Genomic DNA, 15,608 nt, shown 5'->3' with positions numbered 1-15,608 from the left:
GGTGATATGGAGGAGCCTTTTGGGGAGATCGATTTTCCATGGATCGACGATCTATTGAGATTTTCTTTCTAGGTACCATGATCTGTTGGGAAAATATAACGTGAAGATGCCATCCTTGCTCGGCCTTATTATTTTACAATGCTTTGGTGGGCCATTAATTAAGCTAATAAAACTCACGCATGCAAAAGAAGATGCGTGCCTCCCTGGAAAAAGAGCAAGACGTGGGAATATCTTCTTTTTACGTGACATGCACATAATTTGATGGCATAGGTGTCCCTCAAAAAAAAAAACTTCATGGCATAGTTGCGTTGTTTTGAAGGAACTAATCTACACCGTTATAACTCGGTCCCACCAGATTAACGGCTCCTATTTTTAATTAATGTGGGAATTTACTGGAAGTCGGTAATTAGTATAGGTATAGATAGATAGATAGATAGATAGATATAGATATTACTAATGGCGCACCACATACACGGTGTGCCATTAGTGTCCATATCATCTATAGCCCTTTTCCTAGTAGTGACAGTAATTCGTTCATCCACCGTAAAATACTTATACTCTTGAGAGAAGCCACTAGTGAAACCTATGGCCCCCGAGTCTATCTTCATCATATTAATCTTCCAATACTTAGTTATTTCCTTTGCTTTTTACTTTGCTTTGCATCTTTATCATAAAAATACCAAAAAAATTATCTTATCATATCTATCAGATCTCACTCTCGTAAGTGACCGTGAAGGGATTGACAACCCCTTATCGCGTTGGTTGCGAGGAGTTATTTGCTTTGTGCAGGTATGAAGGACTCGTGCGTAGCCTCCTACTGGATTGATATCTTGGTTCTCAAAAACTGAAGGAAATACTTACGCTATTTTGCTGCATCATCCTTTTCTCTTTAAAGAAATCCAACGCAGTGCTCAAGAGGTCGCAAGAAGATTTCTGGCGCCGTTGCCGGGGAGTCTACGCAAAAGTCAACATACCAAGTACCCATAACAACCCTTATCTCCCGCATTACATTATTTGCCATTTGCCTCTCGTTTTCCTCTCCCCCACTTCACCATTACCGTTTTATTCGCCCTCTCTCTCTATCCTCCCTCTCTTTCTCTATTTGCCTCTTTTTGCCCACTTGCTTTTTGTTTGCTTGTGTGTTGGATTGCTTGCTTGTCATGATGGCTCAACATAACACTAAATTTTGCGACTTTACCAATACCAACAACAATGATTTTATTAGCACTCCGATTGCTCCTCTTATCGATGTTGAATCTTGTGAAATTAATGCCGCTTTGCTGAATCTTGTCATGAAAGATCTGTTTTCCAGCCTTCCTAGTGAAGATGCCGCTACCCATCTAAATAGCTTCGTTGATTTTTGTGATATGCAAAAGAAGAAAGATGTGCACAACGATATTGTTAAGTTGAAACTATTTCCTTTTTTGCTTAGAGATCGTGCTAAATCTTGGTTTTCGTCTTTGCCTAAAAATAGTATTGATTCTTAGAACAAGTGCAAAGATGTTTTTATCTCTAAGTATTTTCCTCCCGCTAAGATCATCTCCCTTAGAAACGATATTATGAATTTTAAGCAACTTGATCATGAACATGTTGCACAAGCTTGGGAGAGGATGAAATTAATGATACGTAATTGCCCTACTCATGGTTTGAATTTGTGGATGATTATACAAAAATTTTATGCCGGTTTGAATTTTGCTTTTAGAAATCTTTTAGATTCGGCCGCGGGAGGCACTTTTATGGAAATCACTTTAGAGAAGTTACTAAACTCCTAGATGATATTATGGTTAATTATTCTCAATGGCATACTGAAAGATCTACTAATAAAAAGGTGCATGCGATAGAAGAAATTAATGTTTTGAGTGGGAAGATGGATGAACTTATGAAATTATTTGCTAGTAAGAGTGTTTCTTCTGATCCTAATGATATTCCCTTGTCTACTTTGATTGAGAATAATAATGAATCTATGGATGTGAATTTTGTTGGTAGGAACAATTTTGGTAACAACGCATATAGAGGAAATTTTAATCCTAGGCCTTATCCTAGTAATCCCTCAAATAATTATGGTAATTCCTACAACAATTCTTTTGGAAATTATAATAAGATGCCCTCTGATTTTGAATCTAATATTAAAGAATTTATTACTTCGCAAAAGAATTTCAATGCTTTGATTGAAGAAAAATTGCTTAAGATTGATGAGTTGGCTAGGAACGTTGATAGAATTTCTCTTGATGTTGATTCTTTGGAACTTAGATCTATTCCTCCTAAGCATGATATCAATGAGTCTCTCAAAGCCATGAGAATTTCCATTGATGAGTGCAAAGAAAGAACCGCTAGGATGCGTGCTAAGAAAGATGCCTTTATAAGAGCGTGTTCTTCTAGTTCCTATGAAAATAAAGATGAAGATCTAAAAGTTATTGATGTGTCCCCTATTAAAGCTTTGTTTTGCAATATGAATATTGATAATGTTGGGACTGAATATGATCACCGTTTACCTAGAAGGCGTTCCAAAAATTCGGAGTTTTTAGATCTTGATGCTAAATTTGATGAAAGTGGGACTGAAGAAATTAAAACCCTAGATGTTGCTAAACCCACTATTTTGGATTTCAAGGAATTTAATTATGAAAATTGCTCTTTGATTGATTGTATTTCCTTGTTGCAATCCGTGCTAAATTCTCCTCATGCTTATAGTCAAAATAAAGCGTTTACTAAACATATTGTTGATACCTTGATGCAATCTTATGAAGAAAAACTTGAGTTGGAAGTTTCTATCCCTAGAAAACTTTAAGATGAGTGGGAACCAACTATTAAAATTAAGATTAAAGATCATGAGTTATATGCTTTATGTGATTTGGGTGCTAGTGTTTCCACAATTCCAAAGACTTTGTGTGATTTGTTAGGTTTCCGTGATTTTGATGATTGCTCTCTAAACTTGCACCTTGCGGATTCCACTATTAAGAAACCAATGGGAAGAATTAATGATGTTCTTATTGTCGCAAATAGGAATTATGTGCCTGTAGATTTTATTGTTCTTGACATAGATTGAAATCCTTCATGTCCTATTATCCTTGGTAGACCTTTCCTTAGAACGATTGGTGCAATTATTGATATGAAGGAAGGAAATATTAGATTCCAATGTCCGTTAAGGAAAGGCATGGAACACTTTCCTAGAAAGAAGATTAAATTACCTTATGAATCTATTATGAGAGCCACTTATGGATTGCCTACCAAAGATGGCAATACCTAGATCTATCCTTGCTTTTTATGCCCGCGTTAAACGATAGCGCTTGTTGGGAGGCAACCCAATTTTATTTTTATTTCTTGATTTTTGCTCCTGTTTTGTAATAAATAATTTACCTAGCCTCTGTTTTGGTTGTGTTTTTTGTGTTTAATTAGTGTTTGTGCCAAGTAGAACCGTTGGGAAGACTTGGGGAAAGTCTTGTTAATCTTGCTGTAAAAAACAGAAACTTTAGCGCTCACGAGAACTGCTGCCATTTTTATTTAGAAAGCGATATTTAGTTAATTCTTTTTGCAGATGATTGATAGATAAATTCCTCACGTCCAGAAATTTATTTTAGAATTTTTGGGGTTCCAGATCTTGCGCTAGCTACAGATTACTACAGACTGTTCTGTTTTTGACAGATTCTGTTTTTCATGTGTTGTTTGCTTATTTTGATGAATCTATGACTAGTAAAATAGTTTATAAACCATAGAGAAATTGGAATACAGTAGGTCTAACACCAATATAAATAAATAATGAGTTCATTACAGTACCTTGAAGTGGTCTTTTGTTTTCTTTCGCTAATGGAGCTCACGAGATTTTCTACTTTAAGTTTTGTGTTGTGAAGTTTTCAAGTTTTGGGTAAAGATTTGATGGATTATGGAACAAGGAGTGGCAAGAGACTAAGCTTGGGGATGCCCATGACACGCCCAAGATAATCTAAGGACAACTAAAAGCCAAAGCTTGGGGATGCCCCGGAAGGCATCCCCTCTTTCGTCTACTTCTATCGGTAACTTTACTTGGAGCTATATTTTTATTCACCACATGATATGTGTTTTGCTTGAAGCGTCTTGTATAATTTGAGTCTTTGCTTTTTAGTTTACCACAACATCCTTTCTGTACACACCTTTTGAGTCATACATGATTTGGAATTTGTTATAATACTCTATGTGCTTCACTTATATCTTTTGAGTTATATAGTTTTGCTCTAGTACTTTACTTATATATTTTAGAGCACGATGGTGGATTTGTTTTATAGAAACTATTGATCTCTCATGCTTCACTTAGATTATTTTGAGAGTCTTAAATAGCATGGTAATTTGCTTAAATAATCCTAATATGCTAGGTATTCAAGATTAGTAAAAAATTCTTATGAGTGTTTTGAATACTAAGAGAAGTTTGATGCTTGATGATTGTTTTGAGATATGGAGGTAATAATATCGAAGTCGTGCTAGTTGAGTAGTTGTGAATTTGAGAAATGCTTGTGTTGAAGTTTGCAAGTCCCGTAGCATGCACGTATGGTAAACGTTATGTAACAAATTTGAAACATGAGGTGTTCTTTGATTGTCCTCCTTATGAGTGGCGGTCGGGGACGAGCGATGGTCTTTTCCTACCAATCTATCCCCGTAGGAGCATGCGCGTAGTGCTTGATTTTTGATGACTTGTAGATTTCTGCAATAAGTATGTGAGTTCTTTATGACTAATGTTCAGTCCATGGATTATACGCACTCTCACCCTTCCATCATTGCTAGCCTCTTCGGTACCGTGCATTGCCCTTTCTCACATTGAGAGTTGGTGCAAACTTCGCCGGTGCATCCAAACCCCGTGATACGATACGCTCTTTCACACATAAACCTCCTTATATCTTCCTCAAAACAGCCACCATACCTACCTATTATGGCATTTCCATAGCCATTCCGAGATATATTGCCATGCAACTTTCCACCGTCCCATTTATCATGACACATTCATCATTGTCATATTGCTTAGCATGATCATGTAGTTGACATAGTATTTGTGGCAAAGCCACCGTTCATAATTCTTTCATACATGTCACTCTTGGTTCATTGCATATCCCGTACACCGCCGGAGGCATTCATATAGAGTCATCTTTTGTTCTAGCATCGAGTTGTAATCATTGAGTTGTAAATAAATAAAAGTGTGATGATCATCATTTTCTAGAGCATTGTCCCAAGTGAGGAATTTAAAAAAAGGAGAGAAAGGCCATAAAAAAGAGAAGGCCCAAAAAATAGAGAAAAAAATAGAAGGGACAATGTTACTATCCTTTGCCACACTTGTGCTTCAAAGTAGCACCATAATCTTCATGATAGAGAGTCTCTTGTTTTGTCACTTTCATATACTAGTGGGAATTTTTCATTATAGGACTTGGCTTGTATATTCCAACAATGGGCCTCCTCAAGTGCCCTAGGTCTTCGTGAGCAAGCAAGTTGGATGCACACCCACTTAGTTACTTTTGTTGAGCTTTCATGCATTTATAGCTCTAGTGCATCCGTTGCATGGCAATCCCTACTCCTTGCATTAACATCAATCGATGGGCATCTCCATAGCCCATTGATTAGCCTCGTTGATGTGAGACTTTCTCCTTTTTGTCTTCTCCACATAACCCCCATCATCATATTCTATTCCACCCATAGTGCTATGTCCATGGCTCGCGCTCATATATTGCGTGAAAGTTTATAGGTTTGAGATTACTAAAGTATGAAACAATTGCTTGGCTTGTCATCAGGGTTGTGCATGATGAGAGCATTCTTGTGTGACGAAAATGGAGCATGACTAAACTATATGATTTTGTAGGGATGAACTTTCTTTGGCCATGTTATTTTGAGAAGACATAATTACTTAGTTAGTATGCTTGAAGTATTATTTTTTATGTCAATATGAACTTTTATCTTGAATATTTCGGATCTGAACATTCATACCACAATTAAGAAGAATTACATTAAAATTATGCCAAGTAGCACTCCGCCTCAAAAATTATGTTTTTATCATTTACCTACCCGAGGACGAGCATGAATTAAGCTTGGGGATGCTTGATACGTCTCCGACGTATCTATAATTTTGATTGCTCCATGCTATATTATCTACTGTTTTTGACATTATTGGGCTTTATTATCCACTTTTATATTAGTTTTGGGACTAACCTATTAACCGGAGGCCCAGCCTAGAATTGTTGTTTTTTGCCTATTTTAGGGTTTCGAAGAAAAGGAATATCAAACGGAGTCCAAACGGAATGAAACCTTCGGGAACGTGATTTTCTCACCGAACATGATCCAGGAGACTTGGACCCTACGTCAAGAAATAAAGGAGGAGGCCACAAGGTAGGGGGCGCGCCTACCCCCCCCCCCCAGGCGCGCCCTCCACCCTCGTGGGCCCCCTGTTGCTCCACCGACATACTCCTTCCTCTTATATATACCTACATACCCCCAAACGATCAGATACGGAGCCAAAACCCTAATTCCACCGCCGTAACTTTCTGTATCCACGAGATCCCATCTTGGGGCCTGTTCTAGAGCTCCGCCGGAGGGGGCATCCATCACGGAGGGCTTCTACATCAACACCATAGCCCCTCCGATGAAGTGTGAGTAGTTTACCTCGGACCTTCAAGTCCATAGTTATTAGCTACATGGCTTCTTCTCTCTTTTTGGATCTCAATACAATGTTCTCCCCCTCTCTTGTGGAAATCTATTCGATGTAATCTTCTTTTTGCGGTGTGTTTGTTGAGACCGATGAATTGTGGGTTTATGATCAAGATTATCTATGAACAATATTTGAATCTTCTCTGAATTCTTTTATGTATGATTGGTTATCTTTGCAAGTCTCTTCGAATTATCAGTTTGGCTTGGCCTACTAAATTGATCTTTCTTGCAATGGGAGAAGTGCTTAGCTTTGGGTTCAATCTTGCGGTGTCCTTTCCCAGTGACAGTAGGGGAAGCAAGGCAAGTATTGTATTGTTGCCATCGAGGATAACAAGATGGGTTTTTTATCATATTGCATGAATTTATCCCTCTACATCATGTCATCTTGCTTAAGGCATTACTCTGTTTTCATGAACTTAATACTCTAGATGCATGCTAGATAGCGGTCGATGAGTGGAGTAATAGTAGTAGATGCAGGCAGGAGTCGGTCTACTTGTCTCGGACGTGATGCCTATATACATGATCATACCTAGATATTCTCATAACTATGCTCAATTATGTCAATTGCTCAACAGTAATTCGTTCACCCACCGTAAAATACTTATGCTCTTGAGAGAAGCCACTAGTGAAACCTATGGCCCCCGGGTCTATCTTCATCATATTAATCTTCCAATACTTAGTTATTTCCTTTGATTTTTACTTTGCTTTGCATCTTTATCATAAAAATACCAAAAATATTATCTTATCATATCTATCAGATCTCACTCTCGTAAGTGACCGTGCAGGGATTGACAACCCCTTATTGCGTTGGTTGCGAGGAGTTATTTTCTTCGTGCAGGTATGAGGGACTCGCGCGTAGCCTCCTACTGGATTGATACCTTGGTTCTCAAAAACTGAGGGAAATACTTACGCTACTTTGGTGCATCATCCTTTCCTCTTCAAGGAAATCCAACGCAATGCTCAAGAGGTAGCAATGTGCTATGTGTTGGGGAACGCAGTATTTCAAAAAAATACCTACGATCACGTAAGATCTATCTAGGAGATGCATAGCAATGAGAGGGGAGAGTGTGTCTACGTACCCTCGTAGACCGAAAGCAGAAGCGTTTAGTAACGCGGTTGGTGCAGTCGAACTTCTTCGCGATCGAACCGATTGAAGTACCGAATGTACGGCACCTCCGCGATCAGCACACGTTCAGCTCGATGACGTCACTCATACTCTTGATCCAGTTGAGGCTGAGGGAGAGTTCCATTCGCACGACGGTGTGGCGACGGTGATGATGAAGTTACCAACGCAGGGCTTCGCCTAAGCACTACGATGATATGACCGAGGTGTGTAACTGTGGAGGGGGCACCGCACACGGTTAAAAGATCAACTTGTGTGTTCTAGGGGTGCCCTCCCCACGTATATAAAGGAGGGAGAGGGAGGAAGGCAGCCTAGGCCGCGCCCAAGTAGGAGGAATCCTACTTGGGCCCCTATTCCAATCCCCCCATACCATATTTGGACAAGGGGGAAAGGAAGGAGGGGGAGGGGAAGGAAGTAGGAGTCCTACTTCATAATTTCCTTTTCCTCCTCTCCTTTCCCTTTCTCCCCACATGGATGGCCCTATAGGGGGCGCACCAGCCCCTTGTGGGCTAGTGTGTTCCCTTAGTTGGCCCATTAAGCCCATATCTTTGCCGGGGGTTGCCTAGAACCCCTTCCGATGACCCGGTATCATCTGGAACACTTCCGGTGTCTAAATACCATCGTCCTATATATGAATCTTTACCTCTCGACCATTTCGAGACTCCTCGTCATGTCCGTGATCTCATCCGAGACCCCGAACAAACTTCGGTACATCAAATCACATAACTCATAATACAAATCGTCATTGAATGTTAAGCGTGCGGACCCTACGGGTTCGAGAACTATGTAGACATGACCGAGACACATCTACGGTCAATAACCAATAGCATAACCTAGATGCTTATATTGGCTCCCACATATTCTATGAAGATCTTTATCGGTCAAATCGCTTAACAACATACGTTATTCCCTTTGTCATCGGTATGTTACTTGCCCAAGATCCGATCATCAGTATCATCATACCTAGTTCAATCTCGTTACCGGCAAGTCTTTTTACTTGTTCCGTAATGCATCATCCCATGACTAACTCATTAGTCACATTGCTTGCAAGGCTCATAGTGATGTGCATTACCGAGAGGGCCCAGAGATACCTCTCCGATACTCGGAGTGACAAATCCTAATCTTGATCTATGCCAACTCAACAAACACCATCGAAGACACCTGTAGAGCATCTTTATAATCACCCAGTTACGTTGTGACGTCTGATAGCACACAAGGTGTTCCTCCGGTATTCGGGAGTTGCATAATCTCATAGTCAGAGGAACATGTATAAGTCATGAAGAAAGCAATATCAATTAGAATAAATGATCATTATGCTAAGCTAACGGATGGGTCTTGTCCAGCACATCATTCTCTAATGATGTGATCTCGTTCATCAAATGACAACACATGTCTATGGTTAGGAAACTTAACCATCTTTGATTAGCGAGCTAGTCAAGTAGAGGCATACTAGCTGGGGACACTCTGTTTGTCTATGTATTCACACATGTACTAAGTTTCTGGTTAATACAATTCTAGCATGAATAATAAACATTTATCATGATATAAGGAAATATAAATAAAAACTTTATTATTGCCTCTAGGGCATATTTCCTTCACTATGAATCTTTTGAGTCGAGTTCCATAGAAATTTCTTTTGAAATACATCATCTCAAATGGATAATAAATGACTTGAGATTAATCATATCAATAAGGAATACGAATAACAATTAAATCTGACAAGTTTGTAGTGCAAAATATACTATTTCCACAAAAGACATGAAAACTAGGAATAGTCGCTCGGATAGAACAAAGAATGACCGTCTCGATCCCACGCGGATGATTGTTAAAAGGAGGTTGGAGCCAATATTCAAATTCACATGGAATTGAGATATAGGAGGCTAATCCAAATGAATTTTGCTAGTAGCATTCCTTTGATCCAAATGGCGTTCATAGGAATGGAAACCATAAGGATTAGAATCATAGAAAGAACCTCCAAACGATATAAAGAGTAGTTTAAGCTTATTTCAGCTTCACATGCATGCATGTCAATGTTGCGTCCCACAACTAAGGTAGATGCACTATTAGGGTTATCGGTACGATCTGCCGATCTCAATCATCCGTTGCAAAACCAGATGGCTTGGGGAGCAGAGGATGGGAATCGTTAATGGACTAAAGAATCAATCAAACCATCTATTTTCAAGTAGTTGGTACTTTTTATGGTTGATATGAACCAAATTCGTTTAACATATTTTGGGCAACCTTACGCGTCCGCCGATGGATAATCTAAAAAGATCCGCCCCCTCAGTAGCCGTTAGATCTAGTCACACCAACGGTCTAGCCCCGTCCTTATTATTGCAACAGAGTTCATGTTGTAGAACCATCTTTGCAATAGAGTTCATGTTGCAAAAACATTCAAGGGTTGTAATTTTTTTCGTCTTCACTTTTTCGCAACATAGATGATGTTGCGGAAGGACTTTCATCACATAAATGATGTTGAACAAATTAGAGGAAGAATGGGAGTTTGGGAGAAACACGGCATGCACTGCGCTTGAGGGGTCCATATTCAGATCCTATAACATACGAGTTGTTGCGGTGTCAAAACTGCAACAAAGACTCAGTTGCCAAACTGTAAAATATAATGCAGGTGAGTCCCACAGGACACGCGTCACACGAACAAGGGGGTGGACGCCAGCATGCGATCCACCAGCTAAAGCCAAGCTTTTCCCAATAAATAAGCAGCTCAGGGGTAACCTTTTTGGACTACTGCTAGCAAGAAACCAAATATGTGCATGGATGGAGCCCATCCACAGGCCACACACCCAGAAAGCGTATGAACCGTGTTGCATCACCAAAACATGGGACGCTCCACGAGGACGACGATAGGGACCAACCATGGTTCAGATACGTGCCTGTCATTCAACTACCTTATTTTAACCTTCTTGACATACCAACCCCACAAGGAATTAGGAAACAGACAACGAACTATGCAACGCCCACTGCCAAAGCCACGCGGTGCCAGGGTTTTCGAAACCATTTGGTCCCCGTGCCCATGTGTCAGCTAGCTAGAACAAAACTTAGTAGTACTGTCACTCGCGACGACAGTTAGCTACCAAAAACATCTTCTAAAGAAAGAAGAGCGAGAAACTATATGCAGTACTAGCAATAAGATTGCAATAGGGTGTGGACGTTAACGAACATACTAACTCGACCAATGATGGCAATGCAATTACTAGTACACCACATTGCGTTCTTCCAATCGTTGATGATACCAAAGTTATGAACCACCACTGGTGCTACTACGGAACAGGGTATCACTTACCATTACTACGGAACATAATATCACTTACTACAACTCGAAATAAAAACACTGACAAGTCACCACTCGTTGCTTACAACCAGTCTGCTGATGGGATTCATACATACCAACTCTTGCTCTGTGTGATCAATTAATCGATGGATTATGTAACTCACAATGGCAGCAACTAACTGAATGTGAATTGTAATCGTCGAATTCACTTTGCTTGCTTACTGTTGGGCGATGACGCTTGTTGAGTTGAGAGGGTCAGCGATCATCTGGCACCCGGTAGGACTCCGCGTTGATCTCCGATAAGCGTGAGCCAGGAAGTAGCCGCTGGGGACGAGAACATTTACAGAATTACAAATGGTTTCCTAGCGAGGAGCGACATGAGCTCAACTTATAAGGGGAGTGGGGGAGGGAGCAGAGGAGGAACGGGATCTCACATTGATCTGATTCTGCACCACGGGTGGGCGGTGGCGAGGGCGGCTGCGTGGCAGCGCGCCGGTGAGGGTGTAGATGTCTTCCTCAATCTCTTCCACGGAGAGCGTCGCGGAGAACCGTGGTCTGTCGAGCGCATCGGCGGGGACCAACCGTCGCTTGCGCTCGGACGCCTGCGGTGGCACGCTCACGGCTGCCTCATCTGTGTGGGATGACATAGCAGGACGGCGGCGGAGGGGGTGTGCCTTCAATGCCTGCGGAGAAACCGCCTCAGTAACCACAGGGGACTCGTTGTCCCTAGGGTTGCCGACACCCGGTTCCACGGTCACTTCATCGAGGCCAAGTTGTAGCCTCTGGTTGACCTTGTTGAGATGTTGCGAGGAGGAACCCATGGCCGGGGCGATGGCTTCGCCGGCGCGGTTGACGGGAGCGTCTCGCGGCATCTTGAGCGTCGACCGGTGCGAAGAAAGCGTCTCGCGGTGGGCACTCAGTGACGTTGTCACAGCCTCCGCGGCAGTGCCCCCGCCTCCCCAACGCTGCTTTCTATCCCGTGATCTGATGAGGGAGGCTCGGTCGGCGGCTCCGTCGAATTCACCATGGTCGCGGGCGAAATCTTACCCTTAAACGGCGCTTCTGCGGCCGCTCCAGATCTGAAAGTGGCGTCGGCAGAAGGGGAATAGCGTGGATGTGGTGAGGAGGAGTGAAGAGTGAGATACGACAGGGAGGAGTGGGTTTGTCTGCAGCGATGGGAGTGTGGGCGAAAGGGGAAATAGGTGGATGCATCGCTGGTGAATAAGTAACGGGGCCGCATGAGCATGCGTGAATTCAGCGGGGGTGGTACAATGGGGTTTTCACTTCTGCTTTACGTCATTTTTGGGATTTTTTCTATGAAACAGTGTTTGGACTGTTGCCTCCGCATACTCCATTTCTCCACGAATTTCTCCTTTTATTCCATTGAATGGATCACCACTTTTAAAAAGTAATATTTAGATGTTAGTCTACCTAGGGGAAAAGTGCATATAATGCAATGCTCATCTACACATTTACTTTCATGTTGAATGGTCCCGTAAAAACCCACAAAAATGTTTAAAAGCTTCCTTTGACAATTAACCTAAGGATATATTTTTAGTGATGTATAACACGAGTTTTGAGTCGAACTGACGATCTAAAAACCATGCGTGTCATACAAACCTGGAAAGAGATATTACCCAAGTTCATAGGCACTAAAATTTGTGTCGATTTTGCTAATGAAACATTTTAGATAATTCATATCCTAAGGTAAATAGTTATAAATGTTCCATGCAAATGAGTTTTTCATATACATTTTTGTGTTTCTTTACTAACTTTTTGGAACTTACTTTTACAAACATACTATTTCCTTCTTTTATCCGTTAGAGGGTGACTAAAAATCACTAGTTTCCAATAAAAATGTGCATGGTTAACTATCATTAACCGACAATCAAAGTTTTTAGGAATGCATTACTACTACCGCTGATTAGACCATCTACATCTACGCAGGGCCATTGAGGGTCCTGTGTGTGCTGAGGGACCCCAAAATGCAGTGGCCCGATGTGAATAGCAGTGTGCACTGTATAGCATAGTAATTGGGTACTGAGGGATTTGCAGCGACCAAGCTCCATAGAGCTCGTTTTGAAAAAAAAACATATTTAGAAGTTTTTTTTAAATGTCATTTTTTTCACAGATACATATGTATATTCTTCAAGTTTGTATAAATTTCATCAACTAATTTGATTATTTGCATGCTACACAAAAAATACAAATATCTGACCCAAATACAACAAAGAAAAAACCTATTTTAATCTATGTATTGGTCTTTTTGTGTAGATCACATATGAATATGTGTGTTCATGAAATTTTATACATGTATACTACAACTATATGTCTACATGTATACTTTTTTCAGAAAAAAATAGGTATAGAAAAGTATTTTCTCTGCAAAAAATATAAAGGACTCTATGGAGCTCGGCCTTTGCTTGCACTTTTCGAGTAATTGGGGCCTTATTTCCCTCACGTTCCTCAAAAAAAAGTAATTGGGGCCTTATTGGTAGCCTGGTCGTTGGGGCTGGTCATCTGGTCACTGCTAAGCGCGACGACTATTTGTCCCTTTAAGCGAGGCGAGATGGGAACTCTCGCTGAAGTTGTTCCTCCACATGACTGTATTGGGCCGGCCCACTGGCGCGTGCTCGATCCCTAGTGTCCAGGCTGCGATCCCGCGCTGCTGGCCACTCGGACTAGGATTCCTCTTGTGTTTAGTTGTAGGGCGTGTCCTACTTGATGCTATTTCATCCGTTTTTTTCTTTCTGTTTTCTTTTGTTTCTTTTATTTATTTTTCTCCATTTTTCATTCTTTCTTGCATTTTGTTTCTTAGTTTTTCTTGTATTTTGTTTCTTCTTCATTTTTTGTTTGGATTTATTTTTTCTCTGTTTTTTGTTTTCTTTTTGTTTTTTCTTATGTTTGTTTCCGTTTCCACTCTACATTTTTGTATGTATCAAAAACATTTTTTTAATAAGTGATCAACAGTTTTTGTATAAACGTTAAACATTGTTCGAATGGTTATTCAACATTTTTTAAATACTTGTTCAACATTTTTTAAATACTCATTTAACATTTTTTTAATACGTATTCAACAATTTTTTCAAGTAGTTTTCCAACAATTTTAATACTTACTCAAAATTCTCAAATACTTGATAAACATTTTTCAAATATTTTTTATATTTTAAATACTTTTTCAACATTTTTCAAATTGTTTTTCAACATTTTTAAAATACTTGTTCAACATTTTTTAAATGCTTGATTAACTTTTTTATATACATGATCAAGAAATTTCATCATTTTTTTAATACATGGACAATATTTTTTGTACATTCAACATTTTTCAAAGTGTGATAAAAATTTTCCTTACACTATTATGCGAAGTAAGTAATATATATGTTTTGAATATTTAAAAGTGTAAAGTAAAACTATAAAACGAAATCAAGAAACAGAAAAGAAAAGGAGGCAGTGTGCCTACCACGAACTGGGCCGGTCCATATCGTCGGTGCCCTTCAGCGAGTCAGATGACTCGGCTCGCTTAATGCGAGGTATAGGGGCGGCCGCTGCTAAGCTCCCTGAACGTTTCGTTTGTGTTTCTGTGATTGCAGATTCGTTTTCTGTTTCTTGTTTCTTAATCGCCGGGCCTAGGTAAGCAGGTTGTATGGCAGCAGCGGCACTGCAGCAGGATGCAGCACGGCCTCAGCGATTACACGGCGTAGCATCGGCCAACACCGAGGAGAAGCACCAAGTACTCGGCAGCCTCTTTTTATATAAACTACAGTCTATTTAATTTACTACTCAATAGTATTGTTTTTATTGAATAATATGTTAGTCTGTTACCGACTTAGCGTGTGTAAACAGTATTGAATAATTATATTAGTTTTTTTAATTTTCATACTTTGTGTAGATGTAAATCAGTTTATTGATCATTATTTTCATATTTTCTCTGCACACAAAATGTTTGGGAGGCTAGTTTGTCTAGTCACTTAATTTGTCACGCGCCCAAAATTTCAAAGAGCTTGTTTGAAATTACAGTTTGGCCTTTTTTACTTATTTTGATAACCTATATATAATTCACGGAGTTCGAATGCATTTTGTATTACTTTTATTTGTGGTTCATAAAACATAAATAATCATCTATGAAATTATACATGTTTGGAGTTATATAATGAAGTGGGGGTATGGTTCCGTTTTGTTATAAGCAAATGTTCAAATTTTAGGGGCCCCATTGTGCATTTCGCACCGGGCCCCGAATTCATGGAGACGGTCCTGCATCTACGGAACCCTCACCATCCGCATGTTATCTTCTCTCTGAGCAATGCTGTGTCTCAGCATCGCTTCTATTTGCACAACCATTTTGAGTTCCAGGTTTAGAGTTTGAGGGGTACAATGGAAAGTTGGAAATTGGATCTGAGGCATGCACCGCATTATATAAGATATACTAATTTATAGTTCATGCCATGTATATGGGACGGTACCATTTAATAAATGTGCTTAGTTACTTCTCATTAACTCGCTACCGGATTTTGACCACATTTAGCAATATGGTTTTTCAGAACC

At 40.1% G+C, this 15,608-nt stretch overlaps 1 protein-coding gene across 1 annotated transcript; it reads right to left on the bottom strand.

Moving 5' to 3' along the window:
- Positions 1–11,000: 11,000 nt before the first annotated feature.
- LOC147988818 (uncharacterized) lies at positions 11,001–12,226 on the bottom strand. The gene is made up of 2 exons (XM_087547648.1): positions 11,501–12,226; positions 11,001–11,390 (listed from the first exon to the last, which is right to left on the bottom strand). The coding sequence occupies exons 1-2, from the start codon at positions 11,936–11,938 to the stop codon at positions 11,322–11,324; spliced, it is 507 nt and encodes a 168-aa protein (XP_087403774.1). The 5' UTR covers positions 11,939–12,226; the 3' UTR covers positions 11,001–11,321.
- Positions 12,227–15,608: the final 3,382 nt, after the last annotated feature.

Source organism: Triticum urartu, chromosome 1A, assembly GCF_056163025.1.
Source record: "Triticum urartu cultivar PI428250 chromosome 1A, HENAU_Tu73, whole genome shotgun sequence".
Lineage (NCBI taxonomy): Eukaryota > Viridiplantae > Streptophyta > Magnoliopsida > Poales > Poaceae > Triticum > Triticum urartu.
Note: the sequence above shows the minus strand (reverse complement) of the source record. Positions and strands in the feature narration are given on the sequence as shown.

Bases quoted from the DNA above. Each gene is read 5' to 3' on its own strand.
- LOC147988818 (XM_087547648.1), bottom strand. From the start codon at position 11,938: ATGCCGCGAGACGCTCCCGTCAACCGCGCCGGCGAAGCCATCGCCCCG. The intron at 11,391-11,500 runs GTGAGATCCCGT...TCTCGTCCCCAG, and splicing joins TGGTGCAGAATCAGATCAAT to CGGCTACTTCCTGGCTCACG.